This window comes from Notolabrus celidotus, chromosome 24 (genome assembly GCF_009762535.1).
Source record: "Notolabrus celidotus isolate fNotCel1 chromosome 24, fNotCel1.pri, whole genome shotgun sequence".
Classification (NCBI taxonomy): Eukaryota; Metazoa; Chordata; class Actinopteri; order Labriformes; family Labridae; genus Notolabrus; species Notolabrus celidotus.
In genome coordinates, this window is record NC_048295.1 from 6,819,262 (window position 1) to 6,842,471 (window position 23,210).

General features: G+C 41.7%; 1 protein-coding gene across 2 annotated transcripts in view; it reads left to right on the forward strand.

Annotated features, from left to right (window-relative positions):
* The first annotated feature begins 225 nt into the window (after positions 1-225).
* The window catches only part of LOC117808287 (cholecystokinin receptor-like), a 31,052-nt gene continuing 8,067 nt past the window's right edge, over positions 226-23,210 (forward strand). For both annotated transcript variants that reach the window (XR_004630209.1, XM_034677945.1), the window contains exons 1-3: positions 226-688; positions 12,184-12,432; positions 18,673-18,964. Coding sequence is in view for 1 of the 2 variants with exons in the window: in XM_034677945.1 (XP_034533836.1) it covers positions 538-688; positions 12,184-12,432; positions 18,673-18,964 (692 nt within the window). In the remaining variant the exon portion in view is untranslated. The remainder of the gene's footprint in view (positions 689-12,183; positions 12,433-18,672; positions 18,965-23,210) is intronic.

Genomic DNA, 23,210 nt, shown 5'->3' on the forward strand with positions numbered 1-23,210 from the left:
ATGTAAACACCCCATTTTTCAAACATCACAGAATAACTTGTTCCACCTTGCAGGCAGTGAGTGGCCCAATGAGCTGCCTTGACTAAGTTATACAGTGACAGTCGTGAGTTGAATGGAAATAGAGAGAGAGAGTGTGTGAAGAGAAAAGGAGAGAGAGAGAGTGTGTGAAGAGAGAGAGAGAGAGGGAGAGAGAGAACTGCTCAGTTGCCTTAGCAGCGCGGCTTCATTCCTTCACAGTCAAGCTTCAATCCGGAGCAGTGAACGCAGCACCACGTATTGCAGGGGTTTCCCTCCCTATCTGAGTAATTAACCTGCCTCACTCGGGTTATTCTCCAGTCTTTCCAGGATCTCCCTGGGTGTCACGCTTTTTTAATTACTGCACTTGATCTCGGGCTTTCTTCCAAGTTTTTACAACGCCTCTTTTTTTCCCTGCTGTTATGAAGAAAAACGCGACGCTTGCAAGTTGATTCCAGCCCCCAGCGCGTGCAGGACAGGTGCAGGACAGGTGCAATACAATCCTCCCCTAATTAGCAGAGGATGGCTCTGCAGCCGGTGAACGTGAGTGTGGCGGATGTGGAGGTGTTGTCGGGCTGTGTGGAGCAGGGGAACCTCACTATGGAAGTTACCGACTACAATATCAGCTGCACGAATAGCTCCGTCGTCCCTAGACCCGGACCCAGAGTCAAAGGTAAGACCCAAGCTGGGGTTCTTCAAATGCTGTTAAAGTGGTATTAATAGGCACGAAGCAACCCTGAGAAGAGGTGTATTTAAAATATGGTGTTTTACCGCATAATTTTTGATTGCAAATGTGTTTAAGATGCGTCATTTCTTAAAAGCCTTCATTTAGCAAAATAAAAGTCAAAAATTACAAATAAACTACCAAAAAAAACCTTAACTCCTCTGTATATTTGGTAACTAGCTTTGACTTCAGCTTTAAAGACCTTATTTGGCGAAAAAAAGTCTTCAAAAAAACATTTCAACACCAAATAGTCCTTCAAATTAAAAGCCTCTGTAAATTTTGAACCTGCTTAAAAGCCTTAATTTGGCAAAAATAAAAGTATTTTCAAAACCATTAAACTACCAAAGAAATCCTTCAAATTAAAAGCCTCTGTAATTTTTTTAACCTGCCTAAAAGCCTTCATTTTGCAAAATAAAAGCCTTTTCAAGAAACATGTAACTACCAAAAGAAATCCTTCAAATTAAAAGCCTCTTTGTATTTTTTTTAACCTGCTTTGACTTGAGCTTAAAAGCCTAATGTTGTGTGCCTCTAATTACAAACTGCCAACTATGACAGATTACCTGCTTTAAAATGTAATTTACTTCCCTGGATGCACTTTTGCCTTCTAACCATCACTGCCTTCATCATTTTTCTACTTCCTGCGTTTAGCATAAAATGATTTACTATCAGGAGTTTAGTCCAAGTCAAGTAACTCATCCTCACTGTGAGCGATCAATCACCAGCTGCCGAATATACAGCCGCATCTCCTTCCATCAGTAATGCCTATTCGGGATGAGCAGCAGTGTTTCCCTGAGCAGTGAGTGAAGCTGTTTATGTTTATCTTTCTGGATTCTGAAATTGCTTGCTAACAGTTGAGATGAAACCCCACACCAGAGGAGATAAGGCTCCTGAGCCTCGCCTGCTATCAGGACAGCAGTGGAAAATGAGGGCTGACTTGGTAATGAAGTCAGAACGGGGGCGAGAGTTCTTGTTTAATAGTTTTTCTTTCTCCACTGCTGCAGTATGGAGAAAATTTTAAGTCCTCTCCTGCTAAATAATTCACGCCCATCTCTAAATCTGTGCTGCATTTCTTCTTTTGACCTTATTCAGGCTCCATCATCAAATACCCAGAGAGCAATCAAACACAGCGGGGCATGTGTCGTGTTTGACCAAGAGAAATGTCCTGTAGACGGATCTCATTCTCGTCCTCACGCACTGCTGAGGTGACAAAAGCAAATGGGCTTATTATTTAATTTCACTCAATCCTCAGTGGACCCATTCCTTCTCTGCAGTGGAGCCTCATTAAGCAGCTGTATTGTTATTATGTGGATACAGTGATGGTAAATCAAAGCCCAAACATCCCCTTCCACTTAGAATTATAACTGTTTGTCATCCTCTTCACTTGACCTTATAAAAAAGAAACGTTCACACCTGGTTGAAACAATGTGTAGAAAAATGTTAAAAAATCACAAATTTTAAGCAAAAATTAATTAAACACACACAAAAAAATCTGTTATTTGTGATTCCATAGTAATAAGTCATTACATATTTAAAAAAAAAAAATTAAAAACACTAAAATCTAGCTTGACCAATGCAGTATTATTAAATGTCTCTTTTTGCAGAATTTGTATTTAAAAAAACTAAATTTCATCAGTTATTTTAAAAAGAGAAACCTAAAAAAAAGCAGAAAATCTTTACATTAGAGATGCTTGAACAAATATATTTCTATGAAGGAAAATGTATGAAGTGTGTGTACATATTTCTGGAGTACAAATAGTGTTAAAATGAAAATTGTAGGAATGAAAATTACCCTTTTGGTTTATAAAGTCAGAAAATGCTAAAAAAAAAAAAAAAAGGACTCTTTGTCCAACTTTTTCTATATATTCTAAAATCAAAATTTAATATTTTATTTAGAAGAAGCTACTATTTATTGTATTTTGCAATTTCAGTTTACAAAAAATTGTAAAAAATGAGAAGTATTTATTGAATTCTGATGTGTTGTTTGTTAATTATGCAACTGTTTGGGCACCAGGCCAGTAGGGGGCAGTGACAGTAGAGAACCTTTTATACCTGGCTCCGCCCATTATTGTTGTTGTAGTTCAGTGAAATACGATCTAGGGTCAATACGGTGTATTTTATTCTGAAAATCCAGCAGATGTTTCCCAGTTGATTCAGTACCTGACTGCTGTAATAGTCTTGTTTGCTACATTAGGACATATGGAGGCACTGGTGCTACTTTCAGTGTGTTTTGTAACCAGCTGAAAACTCCTTATAGTAGCTTTAATGAGTCAGGGTTATAGCTATGTGCTGAGTTGTAAAACACCTTAAAAGGAAGGGAGGCGGAAACATTTAAAGACTAAGTGAGAGATGCTTTAAGTTAAGCCCTTTATGTATCATCCTGTTACACAACGTTTATCTAATCGACCCAGGAGTGTTGATCATATGTCAAACAATTGTTGCGCTCAATATGGCGCAACATTACACCGACCACCCCTCCCACCTCACTTGTTTCCTATCCTTCCTCTTGTTCTTATAGATTCTATAGAAACTGTGAGACTCCAGGAAGTTGTGGGACACTTGATCAGGGCTTTGAAAGTTTACAGATCATTAGACAACAATACAAAGTTGTTTGGTGTACGAATTTGGCTCATTAGTTTAAGCAGCAGTTTGCAGCGCAGCAATTCAAAATCGCACCTCTTTTTTCCTTGGCATAACTTTGTCAAATTATAACGCATAGACATGATACATGCATTTTTGGATTCAGTGTGACTTCCTTTTTCCAATGATAATATAATATGTGATGTTTTTGAGATTTAACATCCACAAAACCCAGTTGAAAATAATTGGAAAAAATTGCGCCAGTGTATATATATAAGAACTTGCTTTTGAAAATCGTACGTTTTAAGTTTACACTTGTGTAAGCAATCCAGTGTTATACATTGGCTTGTCCTTGGATGACTTGTTGCTTTGGCATGTAAAGGTTTATTCGGCATATGTTTGATGACGCCTTTCTGCCAAAATATGAAGAAAAAAAAAGGGAAATAGTAACAGCTGTTCTATTATATGCACCACATAAAAATCACACCCTCTCGGCTCTGTATTTACATGTTAATTCTGGAGAACACCGATTGTTTCCTTCCATCTGTTGTCGGCAATGTTTCCCCGCTACATTTAAAAGAGCAGCTGTGGAACTCCTGCAGCACAAAAACACAACATCTGACACGCATCACATTACAGTAATCTTTTAGGACTCCGGAGAGCTGCTCACTTCAGACTGGAGGGGAGAGGAGGTGGAGGTGGATGGGGGGGGGGGGGGTGCTGCTTATGCGGAACAACATCTGTAGCTGCACCTTGAGGCTGGGCTGTGGCCGCTTGCTGCTCCTCCAGATGATTCAAAGTGACACTTTGCTGAGCACACTCCGTCCTTTTGAGTCTGTGTGAGATAAGTTATCATGAAGTGGAGCTCATAAGCATTAAATGAACACCGCTTTCAGACCAACCAGTCACCCTGCGCTCTGAAACTTGTCCCTGCAGGGGGCACGGATCAGGAGGTTCTAATATTCAACCAATTTCTACAGCAGGGTGTCTTGTTGAAGGAATGAGCCGCTCGTTCCCCTTTGGGTGTGTACACGGGGATGTCTGTCAGAACATGATCATGGTAATCAGATGAAATAATTGGAAACATTCGAAGCGACCTGGTGAGTCGGAGCGAGCAGCACGCACGCAGGGACTAAGTCTACAAAATATTCTGAGCATCTCTGTTCATGATAATGAGCTGCTTTAAAATCCTGCTGTTCGCATAAATTCAACAAGAGGAATCAATACCAGATTATGGCTTTCCTCTTTAATTTAATTTTTATATTGTGTAAAGAAAATCAACTTTAACAATGTAGGCAAGTGTACTTTTTTAGGACATTAGAAATAAAAACAAAATAGATATGTCATATATATATATATATATATATATATATATACATATATATATATATATATACACTCAGACACGCTCTGTGAAGGTGCATTTTGGTGCAATAGAGTGTCACCGCACAAATCAAGATGCCCTCAAACACGTGCAGCACCTTCTCGACCATGCAAGAGCTGTATTGAGCTGTAACGTCCTCCATCTGCACACCAGCTTTATTAACTGGCTGCAGACCGAGGATGAAGGGAGGCGAGGGCTCGGAGTGTGATGAGGTTGTGCGTTATCAGTTTGACTCAATGGATACGACCAGGGACTCATTTCACTCTCGGTTAATCCTTAGTCACGTGACTCTCCTCTTCAGGCCTTGAACAGGTAGCAAAGCAAGAACAGAGGGATTTTACGAGGCTTTTTTAACCTTGGTGCAACCATTCAAGTCGAGGAAATCAAACCGTCGTGGGATGCATGAGCTGTAAGTTAGCACCCTTGGTCCAGAGAAAACCCAATTAGTCATTGCGCTGCTTTGTTTCCCCTTTGGTAGCATTGCTGCCTCAGTGTTAGCTTGTTTACATGGTGATTTATTGGAATCAAGTGGCAAACGCCTCGGCTGAATGTTAAATTAGAAAGGGGAATCCCTTAAGGTGCAGGCCTTTTAATAGATTTGTTGTGCTACTGATGGTTGTACAGTGATACTGCACTGAAGCCAACAAGGGGAGTCTGATTTAATCAATATCAGCAAGCGAGGGTCCAAACACCTGATGATGTTTATCGGTTACCTGAGTTAGCTTTACAGCAATTAAAAAGTAAGAAAAGAGGTTCATTTAAGCAAGAGGGAACTTAATTTGTGGTCAGCCATGTTTTTTGGAGGACTTTTTTTGCCTTTATTTCATAGGACAGCTGAAGAGAGACAGGAAACGTGGAGAGTGGGGGATGACATGCAGGAAATAGTTGTTTAACGGACGATTAACCGATATATAATACCAATTTATTTTAGTTTTTTTTGTAGGCTAACTAGCTAATTGAGTTAGCGCAAAGAAAAAAGAAGTCTTGGCTACAAGGAGGCCGAAGAAAGGGAGGGGCTATGTAATAATTGGTTTGAAAGTTAAGCAAACTTGCTGGTTGTACCATCACAGAAATGCTAAAACTGTCAGCATTGTTGTACTGCAGCAGTATTGATTTGTTTGTAGTAACTCCTTCTGTTGTCCATCTCAACCTTGAACAAGGTGTTGTGGCCGTTTAAACCTAACCCCTTTTATGTGCTGTAAACATGATTTAGATCCTGACCTTGTCGTAGTTGTCTGGAACAAAAACCCCATAAAACACTAGACTTTGAGGAAAACCCTGTTGCATTCACACAACGCATCTAATACTGTTTGATTGAAACATCTTCAGACACAATGTCAAATCAGATATCATGCACACTTTACTGGAAACCAGGACACCGTGGGAATGAAATTTACAGTTTAGCATGCAGCCTGTCGGTCGAATGTTGGCAGGCATCTGCCTCCTTTTGTCATTGTGTTCGCAGAGACACAAGACTGAACAGAGATTTACTGAATCTGTCACCCGGAGGAAATTCTGCAGTGCAGTGACTCTCTTAGTGCCAAATGCTTTACTTAAAATAGAAACGAGTTCACACCTACTGTACACGAGCTATCTGCAATCAAGCTTATTGTACCATGCTTCCTACAGCCTTCTCAAGTTTTCCATTTTCTTGTAATGAATGATACATGACTGTTAATGTTTTCACTGTAGTATGTAAATGAGTGGAGATGTTTTTGCACCATTTGCCTCCCTGATTGTGTCACTTGAATTTAAAACCACCTGATGCAAAGTGCAGATTCAAAACCAGTTTAAAAATTACATACAATACAACATATAAGAAATTGAGCAGTCTTAGTTCAGGCAGGCCATGAAGTCAAACTTGGCAGGCAGAGCACCAGCTGCTCTTAACACCAGCTTTGCCCCCCACTTCCTCCTATTATGCTATGTTTGATTTTACCAGTGTCATTAGTCATGTCACTGAAGCCCACTCTGTTCTGTACTTGGCATAGTCTTTGCTGCTGCTCTCCCTGCCTTCACTTTTCATATGCACATGAAAAAGAGGTGAGGTGTGCCCTCCCCACTTCAGGCTTTTTGCATTCCACATAGATGTGTGGAAGGGCAGGGAGCTCCCAGAACAGAGCCATACCACCAAATATTACTTATTGCAGGCCACGACAGAGCTCGGCCGACAGAGCATCAGCTGCTCTTTACGCCACTTGGCAAACCAGCAACTCCTTTCCTGCTGTGTCTGAATTTACCAGTGTCGTAAGTATCGTCACTGATGCTAGCTTTGTCTTGTACCCTGGTAGATCTTTGCTGCTGCTCTCCCTGCACATTAAAGAGAAGTGAGGTGTGCTCTCCCCACCTAAAACCAGTTCTGCTACCTACAAAATTGGAGGTACATTGGCTGTTGTTGAGTTAATTGAGAGCTAATGATTCACAGCATTAAATATGCACCCAGACTGTCTCTCTTGTTGGTGCCCGGTCCTGTTTTCGGGAGTATCCAATCCCCTTCAGATGCTTGTCTCAGTATCAGAACAGCTCTTCTAATGAGGAGAGAAAGGAGGAATAAATGGCACCACAAGCTAACGAACTTGTCAAGGCCTTGTGGGCAATCGAAGATATGCTGAGCTCGGCGGTATAATACAAACAAGGGCCCTCAGAACAAATTCCCAAGTCACGGTAGGATCAATACTCATCTCCCTTGGGGTTCGATCGTGGAAAAACGGAGTGTAATTGTGCTGACTGTAACAGTTTCATGCTTCGTTTGGATTGATAATATGCAACACGGTGACTGGACATTGAGCACGATACCAAATTGCTGTCAAAGGACTCATTTGCCGCCACTTGTTGGGACCTGTTAACGCAGTGCGGTCATGTGTGGAGCACACAGCCTAACACAAGGTGAAATCCACCCGACTCATCGTCTATTCTTTTATTGTGATCGGACTGAGCGTGAAGAAGAGGTCAAAAGCAACCTCTATCTTTTGATTGAATCTGTCAGGACGCACATAATGCTGTCAAGTCTCCAGCGTAATTTAAAAAAGACACAGCATCTGATTTACTGCTTCAACCAGCGAAAGAATAATAAGGATTAAAGCCGGAGCTATTAAGCGCTCTGAGAAGTGAAAAAGTAATTTATTGGTGCTGTGGACACACATCAGGCATTCAGAGCAGTCGTCCACTCTGAGGACACGGCCGGAGGAAGCATGACTGTAGTGGTGTACTCACAGTTTGAAGTGTTTACTCGTTGAGAATGAAGCGGCGCACAAATACCAGCCGTTAATGGTGAAAAGGAACAAATATTTACGTCCAGGTTCTTTTACCCTTTGGGTAAAAGTGATTTGAAACACCATAGAAGGTAAATTACAGCAAAGGGCGCAGACAAGTGTTTGAGCTTCATGAAGAGTTTGGAAGATTGATTGTGTTGACTCAGAGTGAGGATATCATCAAATCAGGTGTTGGAGGATATTGTCTTGCGTGTGGGGAGATGTTGCCAGATTCATGCGTTTGGATGGAAATGGGATGTTATTGCTTTTTAGGAACAAATAGAAATGTTGGACGGACTTGTGCTTTGGGAAATTAAATTGATTTTCTCTCACATTGCGGCAGAGTTATGTGATGTGCATTCAAATTTGTGTATTAAAGCTAGTAAACGGTTTGTATTGCAGAACTGTCGCCAAGCTTGAAGGGGCGGAGCTGACCGCCATCCATTGTGGCTAGCACATTTACTAATGACTTGTAACTCATACAACTCTACTAAAATAATTCAGAACCATCCCTTTAAAATGTTTCTGAGTGAAAGTATGATATGACTTTGATATTACTTGGAAAAAATCAGTTAGTCTCCAACTCCCACAAGATCAGGACTCATTTCCTGACATGTTTATCGCCACACAAGTTCCTTCCAAAGGCTCTGCTCACTTATAATAAGCAATAACATCAGATTTGAACAGGGCTGACTGTAATTTATACCAAATTGGAGCGTTTCATCATCTTACTAGTGCTTGGGATGAAATACAGCCTCATAGCCATGCTGTTATTGAGAGGATTTTTCAGAGCGTTGGCTCTTACTCTTGCGCCTCAGTCACCTTTGAGATGGTTACTGCTCATTAACGACTTTTATAGAGAGTTAATCAGGAAGCCAGATTACATCCAGCTCCATCAAAGTTGCTGCCTGTAGTTGACGAAGCTTTCAAATTACTTCCCCTTCCATATGACAGACTGCTCGTGTTGCATCCCAGCATTATGGAGGTTAAGTTATCAGATCCAAAGGCCCCTGACATAAGCTGCAGTTTTCTCAAAATCCAGGCTCATGGTTAAAATGTTTCCCCGTGTCTCGGAGGTGAACGCCACTCTCTTACCTGTGATGTATTTATAGACGCTGGCGGATTTTTGAACTCAGCTGTCACGCTTGAGGGAGCCGAAGGAGCCAAAGTGGATTGTCCCGCAGTCGCTCAGGGGAGCGTACATACCTCTGCCGCTCAATGAATAGATAATTCCATTTTCACTCGGCTGCACAAAAGCCCGACACAATGGGAGCTGCCGAGCCCGCTTTGTGTTTGTGTCAGAGGCCTCGCGAGGAAGTGCTGATTATGCATTTGTCAGGTACTGCTGTGGTGTCGATCAAACTCAATCCACCTGGTCAGCTTTGGTTCATATATTTAAATCCTGTATGGATGTTTTTGCTTTAATATATTGACGATATGAAGTGTTAGCATGATTCTAAGGGCCCATGACTGACAGGGCCCTAAAAACATGACGATATACGTGTTAGTGAAGGGGCGGGGCCTGTTGTGACATTTTTAAACAGTAGGTGGCGGTATGCGACTAGCTAGAGAAGACGAACAAGCGCAGCTACAAGCTAGCAAAGAGTAAAAATGGCGTCACCGGTGTGGATGTTTTCACTGTTTCACAGGAGGATAGCAGGATTGCAGCTCTGCCAGATTCACTCTCCATATTTGTGTCTTTGTGTGGAGAAAAACACTTTACAAACAGACTTCATTATTTTCACTGTTTTTTTTTAACATTATTTAACATTTTGTGGCTGTGTCACTGATAGCTTTGTGGCTGATTTTCAAGTGGCAACAAAACAAATGCATACCCAATTAATTACCACATCCATCAGAGGAAAGAAAGCATCAAAACAATGCAACTCTATTATTAATTTCACTTTCAAATTTAGCATTGCAGAAGAATTTGAAGCAACAGAGCACAAATGAGCAGTATTGCTAATTACCACATTTGAATTTCTGACAACTAATTAAAAAGAGTACAGCAAATATGTAGGGATCTTATGAATAAAACAACTCACTATTATGTTTCTGAAGTGTTTTGAAATTTGAGGGCACTAAGAGATGAGATCATGCCATGGGGTCATGAGTGGGAGGACAATGTTAAATTTTTAAAATACGACAACTTGTCACTCGTTATCATGTGTTTGTATCAAAGTCAGGCGTCCCAAACAAAGCTAATTGTGCGTTGTGATTCGTGTCATTTCGTGAGGTCCTTGTCAATACCCACCTTATCTAAAATAACTACCTCCACTTCTGACACCATTTGTGTCCTGATTCGACTCGTCATAAAGTCTGTGCGTGTGTGTGCCTTCAAGGTGATCCAGGCCCCGCTGCAGACTTGTCCCATGTCGCTGTCTTGAATCTGAGGACTCAGTCAGAGCAGCACACGGCCTGCCCCGACCTTGTCCTGTTTCATACTCTCATACTCGAACAGATTCGCTGTGACAGGCTGGTGTGAGTGGAGAGAGCATCCCAAAAAGCCTCTAGCCGGACTGTCCTGCTCTTACTGATGCTCAGCTGTATGTCTGTGCTGAAAGATTGAAACCATGTGAAACACTCTCTTTAGAGGTCTGCTTTATTTTTAGTTTTTCAGGCGGCTTGAATTTAGGAACCTTTTCTAATCCCTGCATAGTCATTCAAGAGAGCTGAGATTGGGACAACAAAACACTGAAGAAGTTATGCTTAAAAAAACCTGAATAATCATCTCCCAACTAATTAGCTAATTAGCAACAGGTTAGTAACATCACTGGGTGTAAAAGGGGCATTTTTAAGAGGCTGAGATCGGATAGAAGTTCACCTGTCTGTGAGAGACTGCGTGAGCAAATGGTTCAACATTTTTGCACCAATGTTCCTCAGTGAAATGCAAAGAATTTGGGGATTTCATCATTGGCAGTTCATAATATCACTAAAAGATTCAGCTAATCAGTAGAAATCGTTGCATTTTACCAAAAACAGACAGGTAGTGGAAGTCGCCGCATGGGCTGAAAATTACCTCCAAAAACCACTGTTGGTGAACAGTTTGTCACTGCATCCACAAATGCAGGTTAAAACTCTACAATGCAAAGAGGGAACTATATATACAGATGATTTAGAAATGCCCGCAACTTCATTCGACCAATTAAAATGTGGCATTCTTTTTGGAAATCATGGACACCACATTCTCCACTCAAAAGACGGGGTAAATACACATTTGGGAAGGCACTATGAATGCTGAACAATATGATACTGTTTGTTTTCTGTCTCTTGTTGTTTGTTTTCTGTCTTTCTTGATATAATCGTTTAAAGCCTCTGTCATGATTATGGGATATTTTGTTGGTGTCTTGAGGCTCTCTGTGGTTCCCCATCTGCTTCCTAACTGTTGTTGTTTTTTTAATCTTTTTATGGTTGTTCTGTGTCCCGTGTGGTCGTTTTATAGCGCTTAGGGGCGGTTTGCACTTGTGGTTTTTTAAAAGCTCTCCATAGACAAATAGCCAATCCAGAAAGCCACACATGGTTTTAATCAGACAAATATCAATCACCTTTTTCTTTTAATAAATGGTTTCAACATGAGGGAGAGGTGACATCCCTAGGTATAGGTACTTTGCTGCTTGCAGTTTGAACGTACCCTAACTCCTGAAGAGTGACGCCATGAAAGGCCCCTTTGCCCTCCTTTGCTCCGCCCCTGTGTCATCGTCTCTTTGGATCGCTCTTTGAATTAAACCTTCAAAACAGCGAGGAGACAAACACATTGATGATTATGATGATGTAAATCATGGCGGTTTAATTTCCCACATTGTTTTTCCAGTTTGAAATGTATTCCCAGCTCACCTCCCGGCACAGTCTGCTTGGCACTGATGAAGTTGTTTGTCTTCATCGTCTTCTGTCAATATTATCATTTCAATTATCGCTCGGCTCAGAGGGTGAGAAAGGAAAATATTGACACTGGCTTAATTTAAGATGTTGATAATGTGAAGTCTCATAATAGACTTTGTTGTTTTTATGTGCACTGAGTCTTATTTCCCAGGTGAACAGCCTGATACTGTTTGTTCATTTCATGTATTGATGTTATTTGGATTACTTTCATTTTTCACTTACAGTCTTATTTTAATATCTTCTATGAAATTTGAGGTTGAAAGAATGATTACAAGACAATGCAACAGGATGAAGGTTTGGTTTTGCTATTTTGAATATGATAATTAATTATCTCATTTCCGTTTCTCTATCAGAGATGGACTCGTTCCGCATCCTCCTCTACGTGCTCATCTTCCTCCTGAGTGTCGTCGGCAACCTGCTCATCATCCTGGTCCTGATGCTGAACAAGCGCATGCGGACGGTCACCAACTGCTTCCTGCTGTCGCTGGCGCTCAGTGACCTCATGATGGCCATCTTCTGTATGCCCTTCACCTTAATCCCCAACATCCTGAATGACTTCATCTTCGGGGGCACCATGTGCAAGGCCATCTCGTACCTTATGGGTGAGGAAACATGTTGTCTTTCTTTTTTTTTTTTCAAGCAACTGGACTCTTCTACTACTGAGCCATGCTGTTGTAGTACATGCTGAATGTGGTTTGGCGTCTTCAGTGTCCATGATTTCCAAAAAGAATGTCAAACTTTGATCCAAAGAAAGGAAGGAAAAAAGGAAAATGTATGTTTTGTATGCTTGGAATTTCCGCCCATGCAGTGACTTCCACTGCATAAGTCCTATTTTCCCCTAATACCAACCTAACTTGCCTCATTATGCTAAACAGAGCTGACAGGATCAAAAAGAAGTTTGAATAAATCTGATTTTCAGGGACAGCCTTGAAAGCCACATTTTTTAATATCCCAAAAGAGGACCCTCGCCTTTTCCTTGGCCGATCAGGAGACCCATTACGGCTAAAAATTGCTCCATTTCCAAGAAAACCGCTCTCCTCCGGAGCTTGATTTCTACCCATCAGAAGGTAACTGTCCTGCCGGAAGTGCTTGAACAGTCACACATCCCTCAGAGTGTGACTTAGCGATGAGCCGGCTCCCATCAGGCCAGAGTCAGGGTGCCACGTGAGGAGCTGAGTCAATCCCCGAGCACAGGAGACGGAAGGGAAAGCGAGATCCGCTGCAATACTTGTCAACTTGTGTCCCTTTGAGCTCTGAATGGTTGAGGAGAGCGGCTGAATGGTGAGGGCCACAATCCTATTATTGTGTCAGAAATGCTATGCACCATGTGTGAGAGCGGGCAAGGCTGAATCTCGTTTTCAATTATGGAGCTCTCTGAGCTGTGATAAGAAGCAGGAGGGCAGCAGGGCCGGGACCTCGGACTCAAAATAATAAGATAAACTTTTCTTCTTATGCTTTGTCTGATGCTTTATGGGTAGTTTTTTCCCTCCAGTCCAGGTAGAAGTACCAGATTAGTTTAACCACAAAGTGAACTCATGATTCCCTGTCGCCTTTTTAATGTGGGAATATTGAAAAGGACATCCGTCACAGCAAATATGATGAATGCTTCTTTTTACCTCAGCTAACCAAAATATATAAAATATTAAAAATACAATGGAATGAATGGACTTTTTATCTAAATTCATGAAAAGGTTGAGAGGTTGAACCAACCGATTCACTCCACAAGAATTAAATCTTATTTGACATTTCTTTTTTAAGAAAACTAATTTTCCAAGTTGAAAAAAGTGACAGTTCATGTTGCCCTCAATTATGAAAATAATAGTCTAAATGCAATTAACTTGCACTATTTTTTTTGCAGTTGTAATACGGTGTTCCTGCCAGATGGTCTCTGGCTCATGTGATCAATAGTCCAAGTGGACTAACCTACTTTTCTGGGTGCATCCCAGATACACTTCTGTATAAGTTAGAGCAGGTAATTATCGGTTGTCACCACCCTCAATTTGCATCACTGATGGGATTCAGCACTCATTTGTACGTACCACAGGGCTCGGTTCATTGCTTCGTTATCTGTTTCATCATCAAACAACCTGTCAAGATGAACCAGACTCATTCATCGCCGCTTCAGCTGGACCCAGAGCTTGGCTGGTTTCCCCAATGATGCAACAGTTTAAAGGCATTTTCAGCGTGTTGCTCGTTGGACAAGACGTGTATTTTCTCTGCAGCACGCTCTCAGGGAGACGTTTAAACGATCTTTTTTCTTTATCAACTTTGCTCTCTGTCTATTTTGAGGGCTCTATCAGAGGCAACAAAGAGTCCTGTATGCATTGGCTTTATTATTTGGGGATTGTTGCAGCCGTTTGCATCAAAACAATCCATATTCCAACTTCCTCCTTAAATGCTGTGCCTTCTGAAGAGGAAGTAAAAAGTGGGGCTACATTACCAAAGCAGTGACCTAACATATTGAGTAAGACATGTGATCTGTTGCGTCATTGACCAAAGGTACCAGTTGCCCAGTCCGAGTTACTTTTGGCTGACCTCCAATATGTGGTCCAGCAGGACTTGTAAGCCAAATATGGGGTGACAGTACACTTCATGAACGACTCTCCCAAGATCTCATTTGGTGCCCTCCCATAATGGAAGCTTGGCCCAATTGGACTGGTTGCTTGATGTAGTGTTTCGCAGTCCAAATCTGGTGATTGGCACAAAACATCCATATCATGCAGATGTACGGATGTCCTGCCTTCAAGACCATTTTTCTTGGATATGTGAAAACCCTGAATTTGATTACTTAGGACAAAATATAATTTAAACTAATCACCAAGTATCGACAGAGCGTCGTCTTCTTCTTCTTATAAAAACCTGTATCAATCATCCCTCCCTTGGGTGTCTGATTTGAGCTCTCCATCGGCAAGACCCTCAATCAACCCAAACCGATCAATACAGAAGATCATTGAGACGATCTTCGCCCATTGATTGTGTGTCATACTCTCCCTGCCAACTCTTCTCTGCTTTGTGAACTCATCCATTCGACATATATTCACCATTTATCCTCATTTCAATCCATTCATTCATCCATCCGGCGGATAACCGTGAATCATAGCCTCGGAGCTGTTTCGGCAAGATCAATGTTGTAATATTCTGAGTGTGTGTGCTGTCACATTTGTGCTCCCATGTTTGTTTTATCAGTGGTCGTATGATGCAATTACAAACAATCTACCAGCTGTGTCAGCCCGAGGCGCAGTCTGCATAATGTATCAGAATCCGTGTTTTTATGCTTTGAGCAAACTCAGATGAAACTTGCTGCAAGGGCGTCTGGCAACTCGAACACTTTTACTCCATGTTGTAATGTCAGGCTCCTGTAGGGCAGCATAACGCCGAACACTTAAAGAATTAGGTGTAAGCTAACACTGAGCCAGCATATTCAGCCGAGGAATGCAAATCTCCTCTCCCAGTTTGAGATACCCTCCACGTTTGAACTCCACAGTTTTGCTCACAAGCCAGTTATCTAGCAGCGCTCGCCTCGGCTTTAATGAGCAAGAAAAGGGATTAGAGCCTCTCTTTTTTCATCCCCAGAAGAGAGGATAAAGCACAGGGGGGAAATGTCAGCATTTAGTTGGTTAGCTGGCCAGTAATTAGCTTAGCAGCCCAATGCTGGTAAATGTCAGGGAGTGAAGCTTGGATTAGTACTGCTGTCTGAACATTACCCTTGAATGGATGTTCAGAATAAGTAAGACAGACACATATGTTCCAGGAGCACAGTCAGTAACATAAAACGCAGTAACATTCATAGCATTTACACCCCAATTCTAAAGAAGTGATGTAAAATATTGATTAAAACAAAGTATGATGGTTTAAGAATCATTCAAACTCTGTACTTTATTTTAAATAGTACAAAGACCACACATCAAATGTTGGAATTGAACATTTTTGTTTTATGAGAAATATTTGATCTTTTTTTCATTTTAAGCTAGCAACAGCCTTCCAAAAATGTTGGCACAGGAACTACAAAACAATGGAAAAAGTTGTGCTATGCTAACTGCTATGTGGTAGTTTTTACTGGTGAAAATTTGAAGTTGCACCAAGCAGACAGTTAACTTAATTTAGCTTAGCTTAGCATAACAAAAAGGCTACAAACAGATATAAAATTGTTGTTGATTTTCTCGTGTAACTTCCTGGAAAAGAGCAAATGAGTGAATTGCTAATAACCAACGATTACTTCAGAATTTAATTGGAAGCAAAGTTTTCCTCCTGGATGTTATTTATCCACATTTCACAGAAGGATGTTTTTGCTCTTTGTTATGCTTTAATCTTTTAATCCTGCTGTCTCTGTTTGCTTTGTAAAGCACTTTTACATGAGGTTTATTTGTCATGTAACAAAAGTGTTGTATTTAAGTCTTTCAGTTCCGTTTTTGTTGTTCTGTTTGATTATTCCTCCCCCTTGAAGAAAAATCAGAGTCTCTCGCTCTCTGCGTTTCTGTCTCTCTCCTTCCACAATCATCGTAAGCCAGAGCTGTGTCTCCAAGCGTCCCCCTCCCCTCCCTGATGTTATGCGGTCACTCTGTGTCTCTGAACTTGAAAGAGATGCGTGGGTGTGAGAAACTTATTGTGCAAGACTCTCGAAGTGCCGGTGCACCGTCGAGATCTGCATGTGCTGTCTGCACCAGACACCCACCTCCTTCTGCTCCACCGGAGCTCTGGGTGGATATTTTTGTTGGCGGGTAGTGTACAGAGGTCACGGCCAATCAGGATTGCACTGTGAAACGAGGTTGGTGGCCGCTCCACTCTGTGCTTTAGAGGAAGGTTTTACACCATGAGTCCTGAGAAAGAAATCCTAACAGTAGTTCTTTGATGTTAGCTTAAGCCTGCTAATAAGTCAGCTGTTCCTTTCTGGCGTTTCTTTCTGCCAGGACACAAAATCAAGCTTGGCTGACAGAACATCAGCTGCTCTTAACCCCAGTCCCATCATCTGACAATTCAGCTGACTACAACGCATGGAAGAGAGGGGAGGTGTGCTCTTATTGCATGCATTAGGCTTTTACACCTTTATGTCAGAGAAGACAGGACAGTGGATAGAGCAGGAAGGTAGGAGAGAGAGTGGGGGAGTGGCATGTGGAAAAGGGCAACAGGCCAGAATTGAACCCGGGTCGCCCGCTGTATGTGCGTGCAACTTAATCTTCAGGCTAAATCTGCACCCTTGAACTGAATTTTTTGCTGAATGTCTAAAAACGGTACAATGTTAAGCATATCATACTCGTGCAAATAATTTGGATTACTCACCGACGTGCAGGGATTCCTGGTTAAAGTGACAGACACTTATGCAAAGAAATATTAACAGAAGAGTGCATGTGTGAAAAAACACTTCAGAGTACAGTATGCATCCATCTCTTTAATCTCATGCAGCATGTGCGCCTCACGTTTCTCATTTGCAAACCATGTGGAGGTGTGCCTCACTCTGTAATAGACCCCATGCTAAACCATCAGTTTGAAAGACCATGTCCTTGAACATTAATCTGGCGTTTCAATATGTAGCAACCTCTTTCCATTCAAATAAGTGCGTCGTTTGATGAAGTGTCCCGTCAGGTTTTATGTCCATGTAGCAGCAATCGAAAGAATTACCCTTTTCGCAAGGAGCTGAATGATTTTAATAATGCAAAGCAGGGTTTCTCCAACAGCTCGGGGAGCAGGAAAGGCATCGAGACGTCTTTTTTTTACTATAATGGAGTATCTTTTCAAATCGGCTCCTTTGTTCTGTTCGTGCAGGAATGAGATGAAGCCGTTCCCTCGCTCCAATCATACACCACATCAAAACCCGCTCTGAATATCCACACAGTTCTTCTTTTCCTCCTGGTTTCAAACCTCTAAATCCCACTCTTGATCAGTTTCAGCCCCTGATAACAAAGCTTTTCACAACAATCTGAAACAAAGATTTTATCCATGGTTTGCAGAGGAGATCCTCACTGGAGGCAGTTTCCACAGAGGACAAAGTGTTCTCCACAAAGCTGTAGAGCTGTCCTACGCTCAGTATGGTTCCTGTAGATTGAGTTGCACTATGCTAATAGGAGTATGCATGATGACTCCCTCCCATGAATGATAATGCAAAGCAGGGTATGTGGAGGAACAATGAATGGGGATTAATATGTCGCAGGCAAACACTTGATTTAAGCAGTTTTATTGCAGGAACACAGGATCAGTGTGATGAATGAATTCCTGTGAGGCTTCTTTAGCTGCAAGCGTCACACCAGCGCAGGTTTATTAATGCTATTTGTCTCACCTGGCTCACTCTCGGATCACAGGCTATTCGGTGACTGAGCGAGCCCCACCCCCTCTGCAGAAGATGCATATTCATGCATGCAAATTGGCCTTGGATTATCTAGGAAGGCATTTAACCTGTGCCAAACCTTATAGGGACAGTGTCCTTGGCTAGGCACAAGGGTCCTCTCACGCAGATATGTCTTTTTAAAAGCCTCTCAGTATAACTGCATTGGCACTAATTAATGGCTCTGGACTTGGATCATATCACACAGAAGCTGCCTTTTTAAAGCAAGCAGTCCAGCTGGGTTCAGTCCATGACGTGTTCAAAGGCTGTTATTGGTCATTCCATTGGCACACCTACTGGATGGAACCAATAGAGGCAACCCCCTTCATCCTACTTCTGTTACCCCTCTGCTGAGCTACCTAGCTTACCAACTGGGGACTTGAAAGTTGATTGATTGGCGTAATTGTCACTACAAGTGCCAAAGCAGACCAAACACAAACCCCCATCATGTTTATAAAAGTGTTTTTTCTTTAAGCATTCCACATCGACCCAACCTTAAAAGACGTGTCACTTTTCTTTCCTGCAGGAATCTCCGTCAGCATCTCCACCTTCAGCCTTGTGGCCATTGCCTTTGAGAGATACAGCGCCATCTGTAACCCTCTGAAGTCCCGGTCTTGGCAGACTAAGTCCCACGCCTACCGCGTCATCACTGCCACGTGGGCGCTGTCGCTGCTAATTATGGTGCCCTATCCGGTGTTCAGCGTCATAGTGACTTTCCCTAAGGGCAATGGAACTGTCCGCAACGGAACTGTCAGCAATGCAACTGTCGTCAACATGTGTCGGCTTGATTGGCCCAGCAAGGAAGCTGAGCAGACCTGGTAAGTGGTGCCGGTTCACAATGAATGTTATCTTTTAGATGTTGATGTCAACAACAAACTGTGTTCACAAGCAGTCATTTTAGAAAGTGACTTTGAGCCCATGCAATGACTTCCACTACAGAGTCATGTCTGATTTGAATGCAGTGCTTGTCCTTGTCCCTTTAGTTGATAGATTTCTCCAGATTAATTTAATTTAGGTTTAAAATGACTTCAAAACACTTCCATTCTGTTTTTGTGTCCTACCTTTTTTGAAATTGGGGTTACACTAAATTAACCCCAAAGTCATTCATCAGCTCACCTAAACCCTACCTGATTAGATTTTTAAGATGGAGAGAATACCATGTCATCACGGCAACAAAGCCTGCTATCTGTTTCATAACATCATGGCGGCCATACTGATTAGAAAACACTTTAAAGCCAGCCCATGCATTACAGTAATGTAGAGAATAAGCCTCCACGACTCACATTGGAATAACTGCATAAAAGATAAATAGAGTGAGATTTATGAAGTTGAATTGTATGCCTGGGTCTGCTGTAGAATGCCCAGACAGACCTAATTTGTATTATTTCATTACCAGGATAAGCAGAACAAACTTCATTTTTTGAACAATGCAATCAGATGTGTTGATTACTCACTCTGGGAAGTAGTTTGGAGGGATGAAATTTTAATTTCCTGTTTAAAACTTCCACTCCTTTACAGTTCATGTTCAATCAGCATTTGTAAACACTGTATTTTCTTCTAAATCCAGAGAAAATTGCTGATATATGTTAATGATCACCAGCAGGGGTGGTTCCAGGGGGTGGCCATTGCCTTGTCAGGTGGCGTGTCTAATGTAGAAAATCACATTATAGGCTGCTCTTCTCATATGGTAACATAAGGACCATTAACCGCAGACAATAACAAAAAACATTTCCTGGTTTTGAAGTAAACCAGCATGACGCCTCTGTTTAACTTAGAATTAACAGTGAAGCTGAGACTCACCAGAAACAGATAAACAGGAAGTTCACAAAGGTAACTCAATAGATTTGCCTTTCGTATCATTAACTCTTATCACTTCTGTCGGCCAACCGTTGCTCTTTTTTTTTTCCATGACAGAACAGGTAAGATCAAGTTAGCTAATAAGTTAAGACACTTTAGCTCATTTTTTGACCCTCAAGGGTCAGACCTGCCAAAAAGTCCCAGTTTCAAGTAAAGGAGAAACTCACATCTGACAGTTCCCCAGAACTCAACTTCAAAAGCTCTCCCTTTTTTGTCAGAAATTTCACATTTTGAAGAGCAGAAGGGCAGAACTGGGTCTCCTCTCTGACAAAAGAACATCGGCAGAAATTGGAGAGTGGTAAAAAGGAGCTAATGACGGAGAGAAGTCTCCTAAAAGTCTCCTCATTTCTACTGAAGCCCTGGGTTGAAACTTGAAAGGTGGTTACAAGAGGTGGTGTGTGGGAAAAGAATGGAGTCATTAAATGGGAGACAGTTTTAGGGTTTAAAAGGTGCCCAGGCAGCTCTCGACGAGGCGTTATTAGAGAGTTTGAAATGGTTTTCCAGCATAGCGGGGGTCGTACCAAAAACAAACGTGGGACTACATCATTAGGCGCAGATAGGGAAGATAATGCGTCTACCCTTTGTGTCCATATTGGTGTTTTCAAGGATGCACTTCAACATTTTGCCGTCATTTCCAATTAACATGATAGCTTCTCTCCTCCTGACTCCCACACTGAAAAGATGGAAGAGTAGAGCTCGTAAAGGTCAAGCGAGAAACGATCGCCACGGTAGTCTAGATGGTTTGATGTTAGGAAATTTATCCATCCGTCTTCACTCTCTCTGAAGGCCAATAAATGCTGCTTTGTTGTGAGAAAGTAGATGAATAAGCAGAGAGCATCTTGGGATGCGATACTCAGGGATTGTTCTGTTAACAGCTTGAAGGAAAGCACAATTAAAATACAGAAGAAGCCGAACATGACAAAAACCTTGTTCATTTCTCGACTTGACAGCCTTTTGTGGTTAACACTCCGAAGAATTCCCTTTCCTCCGACTGTCTATCAAGCTGTAAAGCTTCTCTGGGAACGACGGGGCAGTGGGAGACCGGTTAATTAGTCTGCTCAGTGAGGGGGAGGGGAGAAGTCGGGGATGAAATGTCAGAAGTCCATGATGTGTCGTGAAGTGTGAGGTCCTTTTAAAGTTTTAATTCCCCTGCCATCTTTGAAATTACACCAGGGTTAGGGGTTAAAACACCTTCTTCATCCACCTCTGACAAAAGGAAAATGGCACTCTTTTCTGCGAGTAATGAAGCAAAGCAAAGAGTTATTGAAGCAAACGATCTAAAGAGCCATTAAGACATAAATTGACCATTTTTAATTAGATTTCTATCAATAAACAAACTCAGCTCCAAAAAAGTTAGGACTTTGATGGGTTGCAAATCATTAAAACCCTATATGTCATTGAAAACAATGCAAAGCCAACATATCAAATGTTGAAACTGATAAATGTTAAAGCTTTATGAGAAATATAGGCTAATTTTCACATTTTTTTAAAGTTGTGACAGGGACGTCAAAACATGCCTGGGTGTTGAAAGGGCACTCCAGAGAGGCGGAGTCTCTGAGAAGTAAAAAAAGAGAAGGGTTTCATCTCTCTGTGAGAGACTGTGTAAGCAAATAGTTCAACAATTTCAGATTTATGTTCCTCAGAGTGAATTTGCAGATATATAAGGGGTTTCATCATCTTCAGTACAAAAACAGACATGACTCTGTAGTGGAAATCACCGCATGGGCTCAAAATCACCAAAATGTAACAATCTTTTTGGAAATCATGGAAGCCACATCGTACATTATATTCCTGTCGGCATTCATGGCGTCCTTTATATCCCAGACAGTTTACTACATCTATACTGTCATAGGGTATTAAATGTTTTATCAGAAACTAACACCTGGATCAAATCTTCCTCACAGTGGGTTCCAATAAAACTTGTACTATTCAATAAAACTGTTTTATGACGTCAATAATATTTGAAGACCGGTCTTAATCTAAGTTGGCATATGTTTCTGACACCTTCTTCAAAAACAAGGTAGCTGAAATGATGCCTTGGAGGCGAGCACTGTCTGCTGGTTTTCAGTGTTTTGCTCTAAGGGTGCGATCAGTATGAAAGAAGACATTTAGAAGCAAATGTGGCTTCAAATATGACGGGACAGAGTGCAAAAGACTTGAGAAAGTGTGGAGAGCAGTGGCGTGTCTAGGTTTTTTAACTGGGGGGCCCACCTGGGGTACTGATATGGGGTGGCCAGAGTATATATGTGGATACTCACAAGTTATACGCATCTCTCTGTCTTTACTATCTTCTTGAATTTGCATGCTTTTATCTAGAATATAGATATAAGGCATCTCAGGACCGCCCCAAGGGGTCCCAACCCCCATGTTGAGAACCACTTGCTTAAAACATAAAAAAAGGGAATTCATTTTGCATAAGTATTTTTTTGTAGCGCAGAAACGTGCATATAATTTTCATCTAGCCTCTCCGGGTTGATAATCATGAAGCATTCAGGTGGTGATGTCGGTGCAGTCAAATGAGCGAGCTCTGAATATTCATCATGTGTTTTTCCATCATGTGTCTTCCTGCCTTGGCTCCAATCCGCCTGGGTTTCCCCCCCTTGAGACCAAACAAGCTCAGATACCCACCAGTGTGTTCCCGCACTCTTTATATTTACATCCTGACGGCTTTTTGTCCAACAGGTTTTCCACGTTATCAAACGGCCAGCTGATGAGAGGCTTTGAACGGAGCGCATTTGAAACGTGTGGAAAAAGAAGAGAGAGTAGAGTTCAGAGGATTACCCGGGGAGGCATTAGAATATCAGAGAACGAAAGAAACCCCCGGCCTCTTCCTGTGTGCTGTCGCTTTTATGTGAGTGATGTGCGCGGCGGACGTCGGCAGTTGAGAGGAGCGTCCTCTGATCGAATAAAAAGGGAGATGTAGAGCAGATTTTAAAGATTTGTTACAATCAAAGTGACAGCTTTTTTCAGTGGTTTCTTTTTTGTTGTCAAAATAATTAACTTCTAAGTCTTTCATGTATTCTTTTATTCATTAAACCTCTGACAGCATCCATTCCCCTGTAACCCCAAGTGCTCCTGCATCCGTCTTACTTTAAACACATTCGAACAAAGTTGCACAGAGTTCAAAGTCTTATAGAGACTATATGTAAAGTGCTTTCTGCAGCCTGATACAGATGCTACCAGTCCCAGAGCTCTTTGAATTCTGTA